Source organism: Taeniopygia guttata, chromosome 10 (genome assembly GCF_048771995.1).
Source record: "Taeniopygia guttata chromosome 10, bTaeGut7.mat, whole genome shotgun sequence".
Taxonomy (NCBI): Eukaryota; Metazoa; Chordata; class Aves; order Passeriformes; family Estrildidae; genus Taeniopygia; species Taeniopygia guttata.
In genome coordinates, this window is record NC_133035.1 from 3339222 (window position 1) to 3358962 (window position 19741).

At 58.0% G+C, this 19741-nt stretch overlaps 1 protein-coding gene across 6 annotated transcripts; it reads left to right on the plus strand.

The window, feature by feature from the left end:
• The first annotated feature begins 1149 nt into the window (after positions 1–1149).
• CELF6 (CUGBP Elav-like family member 6) lies at positions 1150–19364 on the plus strand. Of its 6 annotated transcripts, none has more exons than XM_030281506.4 (13): positions 1150–1545; positions 5444–5526; positions 12172–12220; positions 13660–13788; positions 13875–13954; positions 14416–14559; positions 14910–15054; positions 15141–15290; positions 15571–15633; positions 16418–16498; positions 16603–16746; positions 17839–17988; positions 18160–19364. In XM_030281506.4, exons 1-12 carry the CDS (start codon positions 1296–1298, stop codon positions 17964–17966), a joined length of 1446 nt encoding a protein of 481 aa, XP_030137366.2. In that variant the 5' UTR covers positions 1150–1295; the 3' UTR covers positions 17967–17988; positions 18160–19364. The 6 variants fall into 6 exon arrangements, with proteins under 6 accessions (XP_030137366.2, XP_030137369.2, XP_030137367.2 ...); XM_030281509.4 differs by having other exon boundaries at positions 1193–1545; positions 13663–13788; positions 18160–18340; XM_030281507.4 differs by having other exon boundaries at positions 1194–1545; positions 16421–16498.
• Positions 19365–19741: the final 377 nt, after the last annotated feature.

Below are 19741 nucleotides of genomic sequence, written 5' to 3' on the forward strand. Positions count from 1 at the left end.
TTTGTGTACACTTGCATGTGCTTGCACACATGCTCACACACATATGTACACAGTTGCACACACTCACATCCCCTCCCACACTCACAAGCCCCTGCACGCACGAGGCAGCGTGCCAGGGAAGCCAGGCTTCCCCTCACCTGGCTGCTGCTTTGGGACTAATTAATTAATTAACGACAACACCAGGTATTAAAGCTGCTCAGTCTAATTACAGATCTTTCAGGGTGATGCGGGATGCAGGAGGGAACTGCTCTCCTCCTCCCCCTTCTGAGGCAGCCCCAGGGGCCGTGTGGGGTCCATGGAAGTGAAAAACAACAAAGTGTTCAAATTGACCCTTTTGAGCCTCTTCTGTGTGTTTAAACCCTGCTCTGAGGTGGGGAACGGAGAGGGGTTAAGTCTGGATACTACTAAAGGGCTGCAGGGGGGAAGGTGAGAGGCTGCTTGGCTCCTTGGACAGCCCTGGCTGGGTTTTGGGGGAATGATGGGGACAAAAGGGGGATGGAGGGGGGTGAGGGAGTGGAGGCAGGATGGAGGTTTTGGGAGATGATGGGGGTGAAAGGGAGACAGGGGAAAGGGAGGGACATAGGTGATCATGGGGGTGATGGAGGGATGAGGGGAAATGGGGTAGATGGGGGGGGGGGATATGTGGGGGGTGGCGGGACACCCCCATTACCGGGGGTGATGGGGGTCATAGGAAGTGATGGGAGACCCGGGGTGAATGAGAGGACGGGGGTGATGCGGGATGATGGGGGCTGATGGGAGGTGATGGGCCGGGTGATGGAGGTGATGGGGGTTGATGGTGGGGATAGGGTTAATGGGGATGATAGGGGTGATGCGGATGCCGTGAGGTGATGGGGGTTGATAAGGATTCTGGTGGTGGGGCGGGAGGGAGGGGGTGTGTGTGATGGCAATGACGGGGGCTGATGGAGGGTGGCGGGGATGGGTGACGGGGGCCGGATGGGGAGACTCGGGGGGGATGGACGCGGGGGGGCTCGGGGTGAGCCCGGCAGGGCGCAGCAGTGGGCGGAGCCGGAACGCGCCCCGCCCCTCTTTCCGCCCCGCTGTTCTGATTGGACACCGCCCCCTCATTATGCTAATACAGCACCCCTGGGCGGGGCCTTTCGGCTGACGTCACGGGCCCGCTGGCGGGCGCGGGCCGAGCCGAGCCGAGCCGAGAGGTGCCGAGCGGGGCGGTGCCGAGCGGTGCCGAGGCGAGCCGAGAGGTGCCGAGTGGTGCCGAGCGGTGCCGGGCGGTGCCGAGCGGTGCCGGTCGGGCGGGGCGGGGCGCGGAACGGGCCATGGCGGCGGCGGCGGCGGCGGCGGGCGAGGCGGCGGGGGCGGCGTTCAGCACCGCGAACAGCGGCCGGGTGAACGGGCTGAGCCGCCCGCCCGGCGCCATCGCCATGAAGGACCACGACGCCATCAAGCTGTTCGTGGGGCAGATTCCGCGCAACCTGGAGGAGAGCGACCTCAAGCCGCTCTTCGAGGAGTTCGGCCGCATCTACGAGCTCACCGTGCTCAAGGATCGCTTCACCGGCATGCACAAAGGTGCGGGGGCGGTGGGCCGGGGGACCCCCCGGGTGGAACGCCCTGACACGGGACACCCAGGTCTGGGGGCTGTCCTGAGGTGAGGTGGGACACCCTGAGGTGGGGGGACCCTCAGTGAGGGACTGCTCTGGTGGGATGTCCTGAGGTGGGGGGACCCCTCAGCTGAGCTACCGCTCTGGTGGGACATCCTGACGTGTGGGGGCACCCTCAGTGAGGTACAACGCTGGTGGGACACCCTGAGGTGGAGGGGACCCTCAGTGAGGTACTGCTCTGGTGGGATGTCCTGAGGTGGGGGGACCCTCAGTGAGGTACTGCTCTGGTGGGACACCCTGAGGTGGGGGGGACCCTCAGTGAGGTACAGCGCTGGTGGGACACCCTGAGGTGGGGGGGGACCCTCAATGAGGTACTGCTCTGGTGGGATATCCTGAGGTGGGGGGGACCCTCAGTGAGGTACTGCTCTGGTGGGACACCCTGAGGTGGGGGGGGACCCTCAGTGAGGTACTGCTCTGGTGGGACACCCTGAGGTGGGGGGACGCTCAGTGAGGTACTGCTCTGGTGGGATGTCCTGAGGTGGAGGGGACCCTCAGTGCAGTACTGCTCTGGTGGGATGTCCTGAGGTGGGGGGACCCTCAGTGAGGTACAGCGCTGGTGGGACACCCTGAGGTGGAGTATCCTGAGATGTGGGATCCCTCAGGTGGGACATCACTGAGATGTGGCTCTTACGTATGAAGCAGGACAAACTGAGGTGGGAGGGGAATCTCTCAGTTGAGGGGTCCTGTTCGTCAGGTGGGATACCCCTGAGGTGAGGTACCACTCAAGTGGAACACCCGGAGATGGATCACCCTGACAAAGGGATACCCTTCAGTTGGGATGCCCTGAGGCTGGGGACCTCTCAGTTGTGGTACCCCTGTGGTGGGATAAACTGAGATGGAGCACCCTGGCATACAGGGGGACCCCTGGGGTGAAGACACCCTGAGGCAAAGGGTGTCTTTGGGACACCCTGAGGCAAAGGCACCCAAGTGTGAGGCACTCCTGATCTGGCAGAGCCTGAGGTAGGATATCCTTGAGACGAAGGCACCCCTGAAATGAGGTTCCCCATCAGATGGGGCAACCTGAAGTTTGGTACCAAAGTGTGGACCACCACTGAGGTGGGATGCCCTGAGACGAGGGTACCCCTCATGTGGGACATCCTGAGATGGTGCATCCCAAGACAGGGATACTTCTAAGGTGGGATATCCCTGAGGTGGAGGCATCCATGAGGTGGGATAACCTGAGGTGGGGCACCCCGAGGTATAGATGGGATGCTTTGAGAGGGGGCAGCATGATCTGGAAGTATGCCTGAGGTTGGAGACACTGGTATGGGGCACTTCTGAGATGGGGGTATCTGTGAAGTGATGTAGCCCTGAAATGGAGGTACCCCTAAGGTGGGACACCCTGAGGTGGGATACCCAAATATGGGGCACCCCTCAGTTGAGTTACACCTGAGGCAGAGATACCCTTGATGTGGAGCCTACCCATAAATATGAGGCACCTCAAGGAGTGGAAACCTTTGGGGTGAAGGTACCCCTAAGTTGGAGGCAACCTTGAGGTAGAGAACCCTGAGGTGGGAACACCCCAGTATGGAGCGTTTGGATATATGGCCCCTCGTAAGATTGGGGTACCCCTAAGGAAGAGTGTAGCCCCCACCAGGGGTCAGGGTGCTGCTGCCTGGCTCGGGGGCACCCCTGAGATCAGAGCATCACAAGGCAGGGAGCACTGCAATGGATTTTAGAACATCTACCTGGCTTGGGGACACCTGTCTGGCACCAGCACACCCACATGAGTTTTGTGCACCCCTGGAGTTGGAGAACCCCTGGGATACAGGTAACCCACAGTGGATGGGGACACGTCTGCACAGTGTCACAGGTGCTGTGGCACGGCGGCACGGCATGTGGAGCCTGGGCACTTGGAGCAGTGCACACAGACACTGCCGAGGTTTCACAGACCCCCCCACCCTGGAGCTGCGGTGTGCAGCACCAGAGCAGGGTCAAGGCACCCCAGGTTTCACCCGGACAGGAGCCACAAGCTGTCACCAAACCCCTGTGCCACGGCCAGCACCTGCTTCTCTGGGACTTTCCTGGGAAGCCAAAACTTGCCATTTGTGGTTGCTGTCTTCTCGATGCCCCTTGGCTATGGGGCTGCTGCCTGGACTCTATCATTTTTGGGACTGTGGCCTCCAACATTTCTCCAGGTGTCTCCGAAGCTGCTTCTGTGCCTGGATCAATGGGATTTGCACCCTTCCAGGCTCCCTCAGTGCTTCCTCCAGCGCGGGCTTCAATGTCTGCGGCCCAGCCGCATGATTTAATTGCGGACGCTCCTCTAATTTGAACGGCATCCTCCCTCCCAGCGAGCCTCCAGAGCAGAACCGCTCCTGTGCCAGCCCTCCAAACTTCTCCAGAATGCCCGGGCACCATCTACATTGTCGCCTGCAGGAAAAACAGGGGAAAAAAAAAGAGAGAAAGAAGAGCGGAGAGCAGGAAGCCAACATGATTACAGATGGTAAACACTGGAAATGGCACCGCGACTGAGGCAAGCTGCTGTGCTGATCTCCCCACCCGCAGCAGGAGAGTATTGATCCAAGGGGATCTCTCCTTGCTCTCCGTGAGGGCATATGTCCCCAACACCCCAAGGTGGGTGAGGGACCCCATCCCACAGCGTTTCCCACCCTGCCGCCATGCTCCCTCTCCTCCCAGGCACGCTGATTGTACTTATTAAGAGTTATTAATACTTAATCAGCTGGCGGATTTAATTGTGCCAATATTAAAAATGCATCAATGTCAATTTTATTCATTAAATATTTACTTTGTTGAAGGGAAACTGTTTTGCTGCTGTTTTAATATCACTTTCAGATGCTTTTGCATGTGACCCCAGTAAATTGGGGGGGAACCCTCAGGGAAGCAGCGGTGCAGCGGTGGCACAGGCACCAGGAATGCTTCAGGAGAGACAAAGCGAAGAGGACTGGACCCTGTCCCCAGGGCTCGCTCGTTGCTGCCAGCTCTGCGAGCGAGTGGCTCGGCAGCGTGAGTCAGCGTGGGAAAACCTCACCCCAGGCATATTCCCGATTTCCAAAGCGCCATGATGTCGAAGGAGCTGGAGTGCCTTCACCACATGAATCTTATCCCAAAGAGGATGCTTAGGCTGGGAGAAGCATGGTGGCAAGACAGGGTGCACAGCTTCAACACCTGGAGATCTGCTTTCTAGAGGACTTGGGCTGTGGCTTTCCCCAGAGCTGGGGCCAGAGCGCCACTGCCCATATGCTCCCTGCTCCTCCCTGGCTCTTTCCTTCATCCCGCTGCTCCATCTCCTACCCTTTTCAGGGGGTGAACTGTGACCCTGTGTGTGCCCATCTGGGTGTAGAGTACCAGGGTACCAGGCTGCTGGATGCCATGGGGCCAGGGTGTCAGTGCGATGGGATGGTGGATGCCATGGTGCTGAGCTGCTGGATGCCACAGTGCCAGGTTGCTGGATGCCATGGTGCCAGATCGTCAGGGTGCTTATTGCTGGATGCTGCCATGCCAGGGTGCCAGATCCTGGGTTATAAACTGCCAGGGTGCCAGAGTGTTGAATGCTAGGGTGCCAGAGTGTCAGGGTGCTGGGATGGTGGATGCCATGGTGCTGAGCTGCTGGATGCCACCATGCCAGGTTGCTGGGGTTCTGTGTGCCGCCGTGCCAGGGTGCCAGAGTGCTAGGATGGTGGATGCCACAGTACCAGGGTGGTGGTGTGCTGGGTATCGCTGTGCTGGATGCCATGATGCTGAGACACCACAGTGCCATATCAGCTGTGCCACCAGCTCCCTGTATGCTCCGGGTGCTGTGGCAATGCAGGCTGGACACTGATCCCGTCTCCCTGTCTTCACAGGCTGTGCCTTTCTCACCTACTGCGCCCGCGACTCCGCACTGAAGGCACAGAGTGCCCTGCACGAGCAGAAGACACTGCCAGGGGTAAGTGACACCAGGGAGTTGGGTCAGTTGGGGCAGGGCCTGGAGACACCTCCCTGAAGCACAGCAGAATTAAGTGACACTGAGGTGGTCGAGTTGAGCTGGAGCAGCACCTGGTGACACCTCCCTGAGGAATGGAAGCCTTAAGTGACACCAAGGGATCAGGGTGAGCCAGGCCGGGGGCTGGTGACACCTCCCCGAGGCGCAGGAGCCACTTCCAGCAGCCGCAAACCGAGGCATTGATTTTCCAGCCGCCCGCGTGCTGTTGCGCTTTCTGTGGGCTCCGACCTCCCGAGCTTAACAAAGTGAAAATAAATATTTAATTATTCGCCTAAATAAAAATCAATAGGCCCGCGGGTTGGCTGGGGAAAGAGCCGGGGCCCATGAATATCAATCCCTGCTGTGTGTGTGAAGCTGACAGAGGGGATGAGGTTTGTGGGGATGTGGCTTCCTGAGCTGTGCTCTTACTGGTGGGGCCATGCTTCAGTAGGTTTGAGAGTTAACTGCCCACCTTGGCAGCCTAAAGGAGGATGGGGTCAGGCCTTGCCTGGGGATTCTCATCAGGGACACACATACACATGTCTATCACTATTGCCGTGGCCACTTGCTTGGGGGTTGTGCACATGGGCATGCGGGTGCATGCCCCACAGGGGCTCACGGCTGAGTCCACCCCTCTGTGTGTGTGTGTACACAGTGGTGCAGGGGACTGTGAGCTTGTGCTCACACCCCTGTGGCCGTGCAGGTGCTGACACCTGTGTGTGCTCACTGTCGGTGCCTTAGCACTCCTTCTATTCTTGCACACACCTATGTGTATGCACTTGTGTACACTTGGGTACACACCTGTGAGTGCCTGTGAACACACCTCTATGCCTGTGCACACCTCTCTGCTTGTGCACACAAGCACACCCGTGTGTTTTCATGTACAACCCCTCTACCTGTGTTCACCCCCTGTACCTGCTAATACCCCTTGGAGCTGTATTCACACACCTACACCTGTGCTCACATACCTTGTACCTGCTCATACCACCTGTACCTGTGCTCACACTCCTGTACCTGCTCACACACATCTACCTGCGCTCATGCCTGTCCCTGGTCATACCCTGTCCCTGCACACTGCCTGTACCTGTGCTGACCCCCTGTACCTGCTGACCGCCTGTACCTGTGCTCACCCCCTGTACCTGTGCTCACCCCCTGTACCTGTGCTCACCCCCTGTACCTGCTCACCCCCTGTACCCGCGCTCACGCCTGTCCCTGGTCATACCCTGTCCCTGCACACCGCCTGTACCTGTGCTGACCCCCTGTACCTGCGCACCCCCTGTACCTGCTCACCCCTGTACCTGTGCTCACCCCCTGTACCTGTGCTCACCCCCTGTCCCTGTGCTGACCCCTGTACCTGTGCTGACCCCCTGTACGTGTGCTCACCCCCTTGTACCTGCTCACCCCCTGTACCTGTGCTCACCCCTGTACCTGTGCTCACCCCCTGTACCTGTGCTCACCCCTGTACCTGTGCTCACCCCCTGTACCTGCTGACCCCCTGTACCTGTGCTCACCCCCTGTACCTGCTCACCCCCTGTACCTGTGCTCACCCCCTGTACCTGCCCACCCTCCCAGTTCCCACCCTCGCCCCCAGCCCCAGCCCGGCCCCGCCCCGCCGTGTCGGGGGGCCGGGGGCGTGTCCAGCCGGCGGTGGGCGTGTCCCCAGCGAGCCCCACCCCCGCTGGCCCCGCCCGGCTCGGCTCGGCTCGGCGGGGCCGCCGCTGCCCCGCCCTGTGCCCCGCCCCCCGCGCGCCGCTGCGCGAGCCCAGCCGAACCCGGCCGAGCCGAACCGAACCCAGCCGAGCCTAGCCGAGCCCAGCCCGGCCGAGCCCGGCCTTGCCGAGCCGAGCCGAGCTAAGCCGAGCCTGGCCGAGCCGCCTCGGGTGGAGCCGAGCGCATCCGAGCTCAGCCGAACCGCCTCGGTGGAGCCGGCGGTCCGGCCGGTCCGGCCATGCAGCTGCCGCAGGTGCCGGCGCCGGGGCCGCGGCCGCCCGTGCTGTGGGTGCCCGCCGGGTCCAAGATCCTCTGCATCGAGGTAGGGCCCCGCCTTTGTCTGCCGCCGCCTCCGCCCGGCCCGGCACGGCCCGGCACCGCCCGGCTGCCTCCGCTCGCGCCGGGGTGGGGGGGCTGCACCGGAGGGGCTGTAGGAGGGATGTGGGTGATGGCGAAGGGGTGTATGTGCTCCCGGGGATGCTGTGTGGGAGTGGGGGTGATGGCGAGGGTGTGGATCCTTGCTCCTGGGGCTGGATCCCCATGGAAGGGTGTTAATGGTGAGCAGGGCGTATCTGCATACAGAGATGGGGATGGAGGGGTGTTGGTGAGGGGGTGCATCTGCTCCCAGGGATGGGCTGGGGATACAGCAGTGCTTGCGATCAGGGTGTAGCTGCACACAGGGATGGAGGGTGTGAGTGTGGGTGTTGGTGATGGAGAGTATCTGAACCCAGGGATGGGAATGAGGATGGAGCAGTCTTGGTGAGGGGGTGTATCTGCTCTCAGGCATAGGATGGGGATGGAGTAGCGCTGGAAATCGGGGTGTATTTGCACACAGGGACGGGGATGGAGGGGTGTTGATGAGCAGAGTGAATGTGCACACAAGGTTGGGGTGTGTGAGTGGGCGTGTTGCAGTGTGTATCTGCACACAGGGATGAGGATGGAGGGGTGTTGGTGGGGAGGTGTATCTGCTCCCAGGGATGGGATGGACGAGTGTGGGTGTTGCAGGGGGTATCTGCACACAGGGATGAGGATTGGGGGTGTTGGTGACAGGGTGTATATACTCCCAGGGATGGGTGTTGGGGATGGAGGAGTGTTGGTGAGGGGATGTATCTGCACCCACAGATGGGGTGTGTGGGTGTGAGTGTTGCTGTGCAGGGTGTATCTGCACCCAGGGATGGGGTGCATGTGTTGGCAGGGTGGTTGTTGGTGATGAGGGTGTATTTGCACTCAGGGATGGGGGCTCTGTGTGTGTGTGTGCCGAGAGGATGTATCTGCACCCAGGGAAAGAGAGGATGACGGCAGAGGGGTGTTGGTGATGTATCTGGACCCAGGGAGGCTGTGTGTGGTGTGGTTGTCGGTGAGGAGGGTGTTCTGACACCCAGGAATGGTCGGGGGTGGGGGGGGGTTGTGTGTTTTCAGGCAGGGGTGGAGGATGATGGTGAGGAGGTGTATCTGCCCCCAGGGATGGGTTTGGTGTGTGTGTTGGCTGGAGGGTGTATTTTTCCACCGAAGGCTTGTGTGTGTGTGTACGTGGTGCAGGTGTGCAAGGGGCAGTGCTTGGGGGAGTGTTGCACCCGCAGGCAGTGCGAGGAGGGGTGTGTGCACTGGCAGGGGTATGGCTTTGACCCCCGGGTATGTGCAGGTCGGTGTTGGTGGGCGTGCAAGCACGTGAGTATCTGTGTGTGTGGGAAGAGGAGCTTAGGGTGTCTTTGCCCCCAGTGACGGTGCCAGGGTGTGGGTGCACACCGGGTGTGACAGGGAGTGCAGGTGTGCACAGGTGTTGCACTGGGCTCGGGTGTGCGTGGTGGCCATGGGGATGGGATGTGGGTGTTTGAGGATGTTGTGAGCCCACCCAAGGTGTCTGTGTGCCCACAGAGGGCTCCCGAGGGTTCCACTATGGGTCCTGCTGCTACAACGGGGAAACTGAGGCAAGGGGCATTGTATCCCTGGCACTAGCTGTGTGTCCCAGGCCGTGTGCCCGTGGCTGTGTGTGATCCGTGGGAGCAGGGAGGGTTCTGTGGGAGTTGTCCGGGTGCCCGCGGGGCTGTGTGCGGTGGTGCATGGCCACACGTGGTGCTGTGACAGACGTGCGGTGTGCGCAGCGCTGGGTGGGCATAGGTGGTGTGTGGCTTCAGAGGTGTACAGCTGTGCCAGGGGGATTGGGGGTGGCTGTGCTTGGGCGGTGCTGGGGGTCTGTGGTTGTGTTCAGAGGTGTGTGGGTGTGTGCAGGGTGTGCCAGGGTGGTCATACACGTGCAGGGTTGTGCAGTGGTGTGGCTGTCCCCAGGTTGGCTGTGTGGCCTTTCTGTGGGTTACCTCCAGGGCTTTGTCAAGGTATTCCCCTGATGAGTGATGCCAGTACCTCGGTTCCTGTCTCCTGGGGTGGCATGGACACCGGGCTCCCACAGGTACTTGCTGCTCCAGTGTCACCAGCCACCTCCATTTCATTTGGGTGCATGGTGGACTGCTGGATCCTCTGGCTGCTGGTTGTGAGGACAAGGAGGAGGAGTGTGATGCCAAGGAAGGAACAAAGGCCAGAAGTGACCCACTGAGCACATCCCCTGACAGGGATTCTATGGGCTAGCTCTCCCTGGTACCCAGGTTCTGGGGGGGCTCCAAATTTGGGTGGGGGACAGTGCCTGAGCAGTCAGAAGGTGGTTTAGCAACTGCTGGTGACCCCCTGTCGCTGTGGAACACCAGTGGTTTGGCCATGGGGTAGCTGGGGCTTTGTGAACTGCTGCTGATGGTTGGTGCTGGAGCACCCCAAGCACAGTGTCACTATAAGCTCGGCATGTGGGAGATGGCTGGGAGTTGGGGATGGATGGATGCATGCACGCATGCATGCTGTGGGAGTGGAAAGGTGGGTGGTGGCAAGATGGGAGATGGATGGGCAGATGGAAGGGTGGTACAGGGAAGGATTGGTGTTGGGGATATGGATGGGTGTTGGGGGGATGGATGGGTGTTGGGGGATGGATGGAGGATCTTGGCAATATAGATAGATGCTGTGGGAATGGATGGGTGTCTGGGGATGGATGTTGGGGATATGGATGGCTGCAATGGGGATGGACAGGTATTCTGGGGTGGATGGATGGGTGTTGGTGATGTAGATGGATGCTGTGGGAACGAATGGGTGTTAGGAGGATGGGTGTTGGGGATATGGATGGGTTCTATGGTGATGGATGGATGCTATGGGAATGGGAGTATGGCTGGATGAATCCAGGGGGAAGATGGGCGTGTGGGTGTCCAGGATGGATGAATGGAGGCATGGGTGTTGCAGGGTGGGCAGGTGGGTGTCAGGAGCAGGGCAAAATGCCTGGGTGGCTGTTTACTGTGAAAGGATGGATAGAGGGCTGTGTGGACACGGTGCAGGGGTGCTGTGGGGACAATCAGGAGCTGTGGGTGCCACAGGGCGTCACCAAGCACCCTGTGGTGGGCACGTCGCCATGTTAAGGGTGCCAAAACCCTCTTTTGGGGGTGTCTAGAGGCCAGGACAGTTTCTCCTTGGTGCGGTGTGGCAGCCCTGGGGTAGGTTAGCTGGTCCCCGAGGCCTGACATTTATAAACATCAGCCGCTCCCGGGGAATCAATACAGTTTAATAACCGGCAAGCGGAGACGGGAGACACATCAAAATGACACTCTGCGGCTCCGTAAATGTTATTCTAAATCATCCTCACTGGGTTTATTACATTAGGCATACAGCAGTGGGCATGGGAAATTTATTCCATCAAAGGCCATCACGCTGGTAAATGGGGCTGGTGGGTCAGTGGAGAGGGGCAGCCCCCCCAAAATGGAGTTCCCACCTGTGGCAGGGATGTGATGGACATCGGGGTTCTGGGTTTAGGGTCTCAGTGTTGTCACAGCCTCCAGAGTTTGGGTGGAGCCAAATCCTGCCCCTGTACAAGGTGGATGTTTGGGGGACTGGTGACATAATGGGTGACACTGTGAGGTGTCCGTGGGTGCCACTCTGTGCCATCCCATGACTCCTGGGGACTCAATCCCTTCCCTGGACCATCCCCAGCTCTGCACTGACATTTCTCTCCATGTTTCCCTGGAGACGAGGCGGTTGCTGTGGAAACCTCCCTCCTCTTCTCTCTTACCCATCCTCTTCCTCACCCTGATGTGAGGGGGACTGTCTCTGCCCCCACCCAGCCCCAAAATTTAGGGATCCCTTCCAGGGATGCAGCAGGGAGCACCTGGGATAGGGGTGCACACACACATGGGGGTGACAGGACCCGTGTGTGCTCAAGGCGTGTTCGTGTGCGCACCCCCGCTCCGTCATGTGTGACATCTCGCTGTTGCCGTGGCGACCCCATCGAGCACATGGCTCAGGCTCCGCAGCATCGCGGGGGAAGCACGCTTGTTGCCATGGAAACGGCCATAATTGTAGCATTTTTCGGCTAAGAGAGGGGAAAAAGGAGGGGGAGAGAGGAGGAGGAATGGCTCCATGGGGCAGCGGGCCAGGGATGTGCCTGCCAGCCCAGCATGTCCTGCTGCACAAAGGCATCACGCTTGTGGGTGCACATGGCGGTGACAAGGAGAAGGCCAAATTTGGGTGAGGTTTGGGAAAAGGAGGGCAATGGTGCCAGAGGGGCCGGGGCTGGCGGGATGCTGCTGCTGCCTCTGCAGTCCTTTGCAGTCGAGGAAAGCAGGCAGGCGGCCAAGCCTGGCACTGGCAGCCCCGCGGGCGCTTGCAGCTCCGGGTACCCATAGCCCGGGCCGGAGCATTGCCCTTTGCACATGGCATCCCTGGGTCTCTGTGGCCACAAGCCCCAGATCTGTTCATGCAGGTCCCTCCCCTTTTCCCCAGCTCCTGGTGCCAGTCATTGGCCAAATCCTACTGTTCCCCATGGAAAGGGTTCAGGGACCACCACATGACCACCCACTCTCACTTGTTTTGCAGATGAACCGCCCCATCCAGGTGAAGCCGGCTGACAGCGAGGGCCGAGGAGGTAGGTCCTCAATTCTCTGGATGCCTGGGGGCACAGGGTCACCTAGGGGGTGATGGGGCACATGGTGGCATCATGAGGACTACTGTGCAAAGGCTGGTTTGCAGAGAAATCCAGAAGATGAGCTGCCTTTGCTGGTGGCATCCAAACCTGGGTGCAAAGCAAATGCCATCTTCTCTCTCCGTCTAGTCAGCTGGGGGGAATATCCTGATGTTGTCCTGGGAATGTCCTGACATCATACAATGAGCATCCCACCATCCTGGGGAGCGGAGCACCAGCCAGCCGCTCTCCCTCACCACCTTAATTTACCAAAAACACAATTCCCTCTCCAGAGCTGCCTGCGGGGACCCCAGAGCAGGAGTTGGCTGCATGTGGCCCAAGCCCCTCTCAAACTACCACCCCCGCCCTCAAATTCTTTGTGAGCATTTGCCACTCATTGGGCTGTGGCATTGTCAGGCTGTGGTGATCATTTGGGCAAAATCGCAAAAATTGGATCAAAATCCCACATCTGTTGTGTTGCTGGGCAGGTAGGCGCTATCGGACATGCAGGATGCTCTCGTGGGGCCACCTGCACTTGGCAGGATGGCTGGGGCAGCTCCCTCCCCATCCAAACCCTGTTATTAAACACACCGGGAGCTGGTCCCAGCATGTCCCAGAGGGACCTGGCAAATAAATTACCCACTTACCGAGCGTAATTGGTGAAGGATTAAAAATCGATGGGTGAGCTGGGGCTCCCCTCTCCAGCCCCCTCACCCAGGAGGCAACGCTGGGCTGCCCAGCCCACTCCCCCTGGGAGGTGGTTTATGTTTAACTAGACAGCACACGAGCCCTATTCCCTTAACTAATTTTCCTGGTACCTTAACGGACTAAGCATTCATCGTCTCCTGCCATTATTTATTTATTTCCCCGGCAACGCTCTTGACAGGGCACCTTATTTCCTTTGTCAAATGCCATTAGCGTGTGGCGGGAGCGCGTGGCCGCACAAGACAGATGCTGGTAATAATCATGAAATTCTCATTATTTACTATCCCTTCTCTTGTGTTTGGTTATTAATGTCCCCTGGGCACGGCTGGAGGCTGTGGGTTGTTCTGCGAGTCGATCACATGAGGGTGATCACCTCCAGTTTGTGGATTCTCTTTGTTCCACAAATCTCACTTCAGTGCTGGGGGAGCCAGCCCCCCCCCATCCCTAGGAAAAGCCCTAGCTCCACTCCCTAAAGCAATAGCTCTTCCAGGATTCACCCCTCAGCAATTTCCCCACAGGAGACGTTTTCCCATTCTGAGTGTTCTGTAGGATGGAGATGATAAGCCCTGCACCTTCTCCGTGGGATCGGTGTCACTCCCTCCCTCTGATGGCTCCTTTTCCTCCATACACCATTTGTGGTGAGGGGTTGGGATGGTGTGTGACCTTCCACTCTCTGATGGGTTTGATTTTGTTTTTAGAAGACAGGAAGCTCTTTGTGGGCATGCTGGGGAAGCAGCAGAGTGAGGACGACGTCCGCCGCCTCTTTGAGCCCTTTGGCCAGATTGAGGAATGCACCATCCTCCGAGGGCCTGATGGAGCCAGCAAAGGTGGGCTTTGGGGCACCGGGGGGGGGCACCCTATGGACCTGCAATGGCCAAATCCAACCTGTCCCATTTTCCCTCTGTTCCCTTAGGTTGTGCCTTTGTGAAATACGGCAGCCATGCCGAGGCACGGGCTGCCATCAACAGCCTGCACGGCAGCCAAACTATGCCGGTAAGTGCCAGGCTCTCACCCTGCCCAGGCTGACCCCACGCTGCCTGCTTAATCCAATCACCCACTTATTTGATCCTGAATCTAATTGCATCAAAATCCTACAGACTGGCAATTTGTTGGCCACATCACCCCAGGTTCCTCCTTGCCAGGGTGCTAAGCCCTAGAGATGGGATTGTGGGGCTAATTCTCTCTATGCCAGAGAAAGGGCCAGTTTAATTAACGCTGAAGGTCAGAATTGTGGACAAGGAAGCAGAAAGGAAGCAGAGGTCAGGGAGCTGCCACTGGGGAGAAAAACTGGCTATAATTAAACCTCACATCGATCATTGGTTGCTGCTGCCAAGCTGGGCAGCATCCCCAGGGCTGAGGATGCTGCGGAAGCTGCGAGCCACGCCCAGAGTGGGTGCACAGTTTGGGGCATTGCTCTGGTCCCACCATCAGCCCCATCTTCCCCCCCACCTCAGGGCGCCTCGTCCAGCCTGGTGGTGAAGTTTGCAGACACAGATAAAGAGAGGACCCTGCGGCGGATGCATCAGATGGCGGGGCAGCTGGGCATCTTCAACCCCATGACCATCCAGTTCGGCGCCTACGGGGCCTACACGCAGGCGGTAGGAGCTTGGCCAGGGGGCAGGCCAGGGGCTTTGGGGGACTCCTGTGGGTGGGGTGTTGTTTTGGCCCTTGAAAGCACCAGTGCCAGGGTGTGTGGATGCCTGGGAGGGCTGGTGTATCCCTGTTTAAGGGCAGATGCAGGGCTTTCTCCCCACAGCTGAGGGTGGTTGTAGGGTTCAGTGGTCCCATATTTAGCATCACCAAGACCAAGACTCCTGTCCCCGGCTGTGGTAGCGGGTGGCGTTTATCCCTCAGAATCCATCCAAAGCAGAGATGCTGATTTACCCTCCCCTCTCTCTCCTTCTGTCTGCCTCCTGCGCTCTGTCCCCTTTCCCCTTCTTTCCCGAAGATCATGCAGCAGCAGGCAGCCCTGATGGCAGCTGCGCAGGGCACCTGCCTCAACCCCATGGCTGCCATCGCTGCCGCCCAGATGCAACAAATGGCTGCCTTCAATGTCAGCGGGCTGGTGGCTGCCCCCCTCACTCCCTCTTCAGGTAGGACCCCCACGTTTGCCACTTGACATCCTCGAGGGGCACTCTTGTGATGCCAGCCCTGACGCCATGCTTGTACCTACCTGCAGGTACAAGCACCCCTCCGGGGATCAGCACGGCGCCGGTGCCCAGCATTGCCACGCCCATTGGGGTGAACGGCTTCAGCCCACTGCCGCCCCAGACCAACGGGCAGCCCGCCTCAGAGACCATCTACACCAATGGCATCCACCCCTACCCAGGTACAGCCCTCCTGGGGCTCCACCACAGCCCCCGGGGCTAGGGGAGTGTGCTCAGCTCATGCAGGATGCTCAGGGGGTGTCCCCATCCCAGGAACACGCTGGATGCAGCTCTGTGTGCTCCCGCGGCATCACTGCAGGGAGGAGGGAATTCAGGCAGGGAGCAGCTCTGCCCCTCCGTGGCGGTGCTTGATCATGAGCCCTTTCCCCTGGGAGCTGTGCATGCATCCCTGGCTTTCTCTGGCTTATTCTATCTTCCTTCTCCTTTCTCTTCTCTTCCCAGCTCAAAGCCCCACGGTGGCAGACCCCCTCCAGCAGGCCTACGCCGGCATGCAGCACTATGCAGGTCTCAAACTTCACTTCCCACTCCCTCCCTCTCTCCCCTCTTTGCTCCTCACCCTTATTTTTGGGAGGTGAACGTGACCCTGGGGTTGAACGTTGGACTGAGGGCAGTGTATTTGGGCATGTATTCATGGGGGGAGCAGCAGGTGCTGAGCCCTGGCAGGAGCTCCAGGCTGGCAATGCCAATGAAAGCACCGTTCCCTCATCCCACTGGCTTCTCTTATGGCCCCCCATGCAAATTTTGGATAGTGAAAAGTGAATTTTAATACCAATGGGGCTGAGAGAACTCCATGGGGGAGCCCTGGCAGTGGTATTGAAAAGAGGGGGCAAGATCTGGGAGGTGACAGAGGGCCACCTCCACACCAAGACACCAAATGTCTTTGGATGTTCATCACGTGGCCAAGTCTAATGGCCATGGAAGGAAAGGAGTCAGAGCCTCCCATGGAAATATGTCAAGCCCAGCAGACATTTAAATAGGAGCGTTGACAGCAACGGCCAGATTTGCAACAGCAAATCAAGTTTTGGACCCCAAATCTTTGGGGATTTTCAGCGAAAAGTACCATCTTTTCTCAGCCTTGAGGCTGTATTACTACTATCACAATCATTTCTCCTGGGAGAGCTGTTCCCACATTTCTGGTGTGTCAGGAAGGGTGGGAAAGGCAGAGCCAGCAGCTGTGGGGCAGGAGAGGCCCCTCGATCACAGGTGGCAGCAGGGGACCTGGCTGTCCCTGCCCTCTCCATGGCTGGGTCGGGTGCCGTGGCCTCAGCTTCTTTTTTCTCTCTTCCAGCAGCATATCCCACTGCCTACGCTCCCATCAGCCAAGCCTTTCCCCAGCAAGCGCCCCTCATCCCGCAGCAGCAGAGAGAAGGTGAGGGGTGGGGGTCACCCCACATGGGGCCGGTGGCTCCTCGGTGTCCCCCGGGGTGACCCCACCTCGTAGCTGACATGTCCTGTCCTTTGTGTGTCACCCAGGTCCCGAGGGCTGTAACCTGTTTATTTATCACCTGCCCCAGGAGTTCGGGGACGCGGAGCTCACGCAGATGTTTTTGCCTTTCGGCAACGTCATCTCTGCCAAAGTCTTTGTGGACCGTGCCACCAACCAGAGTAAATGCTTTGGTAAGTCCTAGGGTGTGGCTCTCCCTGGTGTCCCAGCTCAGGGCTCCAGTTTTTCCCAGTCCCCAGCTGAAGGTTCCAGCTATCCTTAACATCACAGCTTGGAGCTCTGGCTCTTCCTCAACATCCCAACTCAGGGGTCTGGCCCTCTTCAGCATCCTGTTTTAAACATCTGATGCTCCTTGACATCCCAGCTCTTAGCAGTCTCCAGCTCCAGAATCCCAGTCCTTCTGGTCTCCAGCCTGAAGATCCACTCTCCTAATATTCCAATATTCTGCCTCAGGGGGTCTGTCTCTCCCCACGTCCCAGCTAAGGGTTTGGCTCTCCCCAGTCTTCACAGCTTGGGAATCTGGGTCTTCTGGACAACCCAGTGCAGAGCATCTCCATCTCAGGCATCCAGTTCTCCCTGAAGCCCCTGCTTGAGAGTCTGTCTCTCCAACATCTCCTCTTGGGGATCTCTCTTTCCCTAGTCTCCAGCTCAGATGTCCATGTCTTCCTGCTGTCCCTTGCTTGGGGTCCAACTCTCCCCTAAGTTCCCAGCTCAGGGATCTGTATCTCCCTCTCATAGAGAGACCTGTGTCCCCATAGACTCTTTCACTATGGTGTGACCCTATCACCTCAGGGTCTCTGCAGACCTGACCTACAGATGTCCCCTGAGCCCAAACATCCCATTCTGGCATCCCACAAACCCCATCACCCTGGTATCTCCACATACCTGCAGACCTTAGTGTCCCCACAGACCCCATCACCTCAGTCTCCCTGCAACCCCTCACTTCAACAAACTCTGTTACCCAGTGACCCCACAAATCCCATCGTGTAGTGTCCCTGCAGATGACTCCAGTGTCTGTGGACCCTCTCATGCTGTTGTCCTCACAGCTTTGTCAGCTCAGTGTCCCTGCAGACCTCGATGTCCCTGCAGGTGCCTCCACCTGTCACCCAATCCCCTGCAACCTGGGGCTGTGATGTTACCCAAGGACCCCCTCTCCCAGCACTTGCAAACCAGGAGCATCCCACAGGATTTCAGTGCCTGGGTTGAGGCGAGGCAGCCGCCTGTGATGTGTATGGTGACAAGCCCCTGTGTCCCCTCCCCGCCAGGTTTCGTCAGTTTTGACAATCCGACGAGCGCTCAGGCGGCCATTCAGGCCATGAATGGCTTCCAAATCGGCATGAAGAGGCTAAAAGTGCAGCTAAAGCGGCCAAAAGACGCCAACAGACCCTACTGACCCCAGCTCAGCCTGTGGAGAGGTGAGGGTGCGTGGCCCTGGGGGACGTGGTGGTCTTGGAGCATCCCCCCGTTCCCGTGTTTCCATCCCGAGTGTGTGCAGGGATCTCTGCCTGGCACCACCCACTCAATGGATCTGGGTTCCTCCCTCCATCCCCCAGAAACAGGCTGACAGCCTTTTCCTTCTGTTTCAGGTCGGACATCCCGCAGTGTCTGACGACTTTCCCCTTCCCCAAGTGCAGTATCCAAACCCGTAACTCTCTTTCTTTGCAACACATCCCGGAGGAGGAAAAGGAGGAGGAGGAGGTGAAGGAGAAAATGGCAAAGAAGAGAGCGTTTTGGTCGTAGCTTTTCCTTTTTGAATTTTTTCCCAAACTGGTCTTGTTTGTTGTTTAACGGGAATGAGAAGAAGAGAAGGAAGGAGGGGAGCGATGCGGCGCCGGGGCTGCGATTGGCCGCCGGCCGCTCGCCGGGACTCACCGGATCCCTCACTGGGAGCAAGGCTGATGGCTCCGGGCAGCCGGGCCACGATCTACCTTTGTTTTTTGGGGTTTTTTTTAAAGCACTCATTTGCTGCTACCGATTTCCCAGGAGAAACGAGGAAAAGAGGCTCCAAATGGATTCTTAAACCAAAGCCGGTGGGACGGGACCAGCCTCGGGCGCTTCACCTGGAGGATGTTTGTTTGGATGATAAAGAATAACGGCAAGATTTTCCTTTTTCCCTGCATTGGGGGAAAAAAAAGAAGGATCAAAGTATGTTGGACTTATAGAAGATATATATAAATAAGTATATATATATATATATCCCATGGAGCAGGGTGGCGGGACATGCGCTTCCCCTGCTTGTCACTGGCACAGGGACATAGGATTACTTGTTTCAGAGTCATATCATTCCTTAGAGTTTAGGGACCAAAGGACTATTGCTTTTTTTAAATATATCTATAAATAAATTAATTTAAAAAAAAACAAAACAAAACAAAACACACAAAAAAACTTTGGGAAAGGAGGAGAAAATCCAACAAAAATTAAGAAGGTTGAGTAAAACCCTCGGGCATTCAGAGCCACGAGCGTTTCCTACAGGGCTCGGATTTGGGGGGTTCAAGGGCTTGGTTTCGGGGGCCAGTTTGTGGCTGGGGATTGGGGGGGATGCAGAGGGGATTTGATGGGGGGACTGCAGTGGCTCCCCCAGCTCCATGGCCCAGGGGGAGTTGGAGCTCCTTGGTCACCTCTGGCAGGGGGTGGAGTGATGTGGTTCTTTGCATTTTGGGTTGGTTTGGGGGGATTTTTGGGTTGGGGTTTTTTTTTTCAGCCAAAAAAACTTAAAAAAAAGAGGAGAAAAATGTGAGGTTTCGGCCAAAATTAAGTGAAGCGAAATAAACTTATTTTGTCAAAATCGTCACCTTCGTTGGTTCTTTGGAGCAATCGCTGCCGCGTCCACCACCCAAACACGACACCCAGGCCCCCTTTATGGCCAGCTCAGCTCCATCTGGGCTGGAGCATCCAACACAATTTGGGGAAGCTGGGAGAGCACCACAGGCCTCTCTTGTTATTTGCTTTTTCACAGGAATTGCTGTTTTTGGAGGAATTCACCCTGGCTGCAGAGGGAATCAGGACAGGACACAGCCCTGTTGTTTCACTGATCTTTCCAAGGGACGGAGGAGCTTCAGAGAGATGTGGCCATGTCCCAGGGGATGTCCCTTTGCATTTGTGGGTACAGCTAAGTGACTGTCATGATCCCAGGAAAGTGACTTATTTTTTATTTGAGGAAAGGAAAAA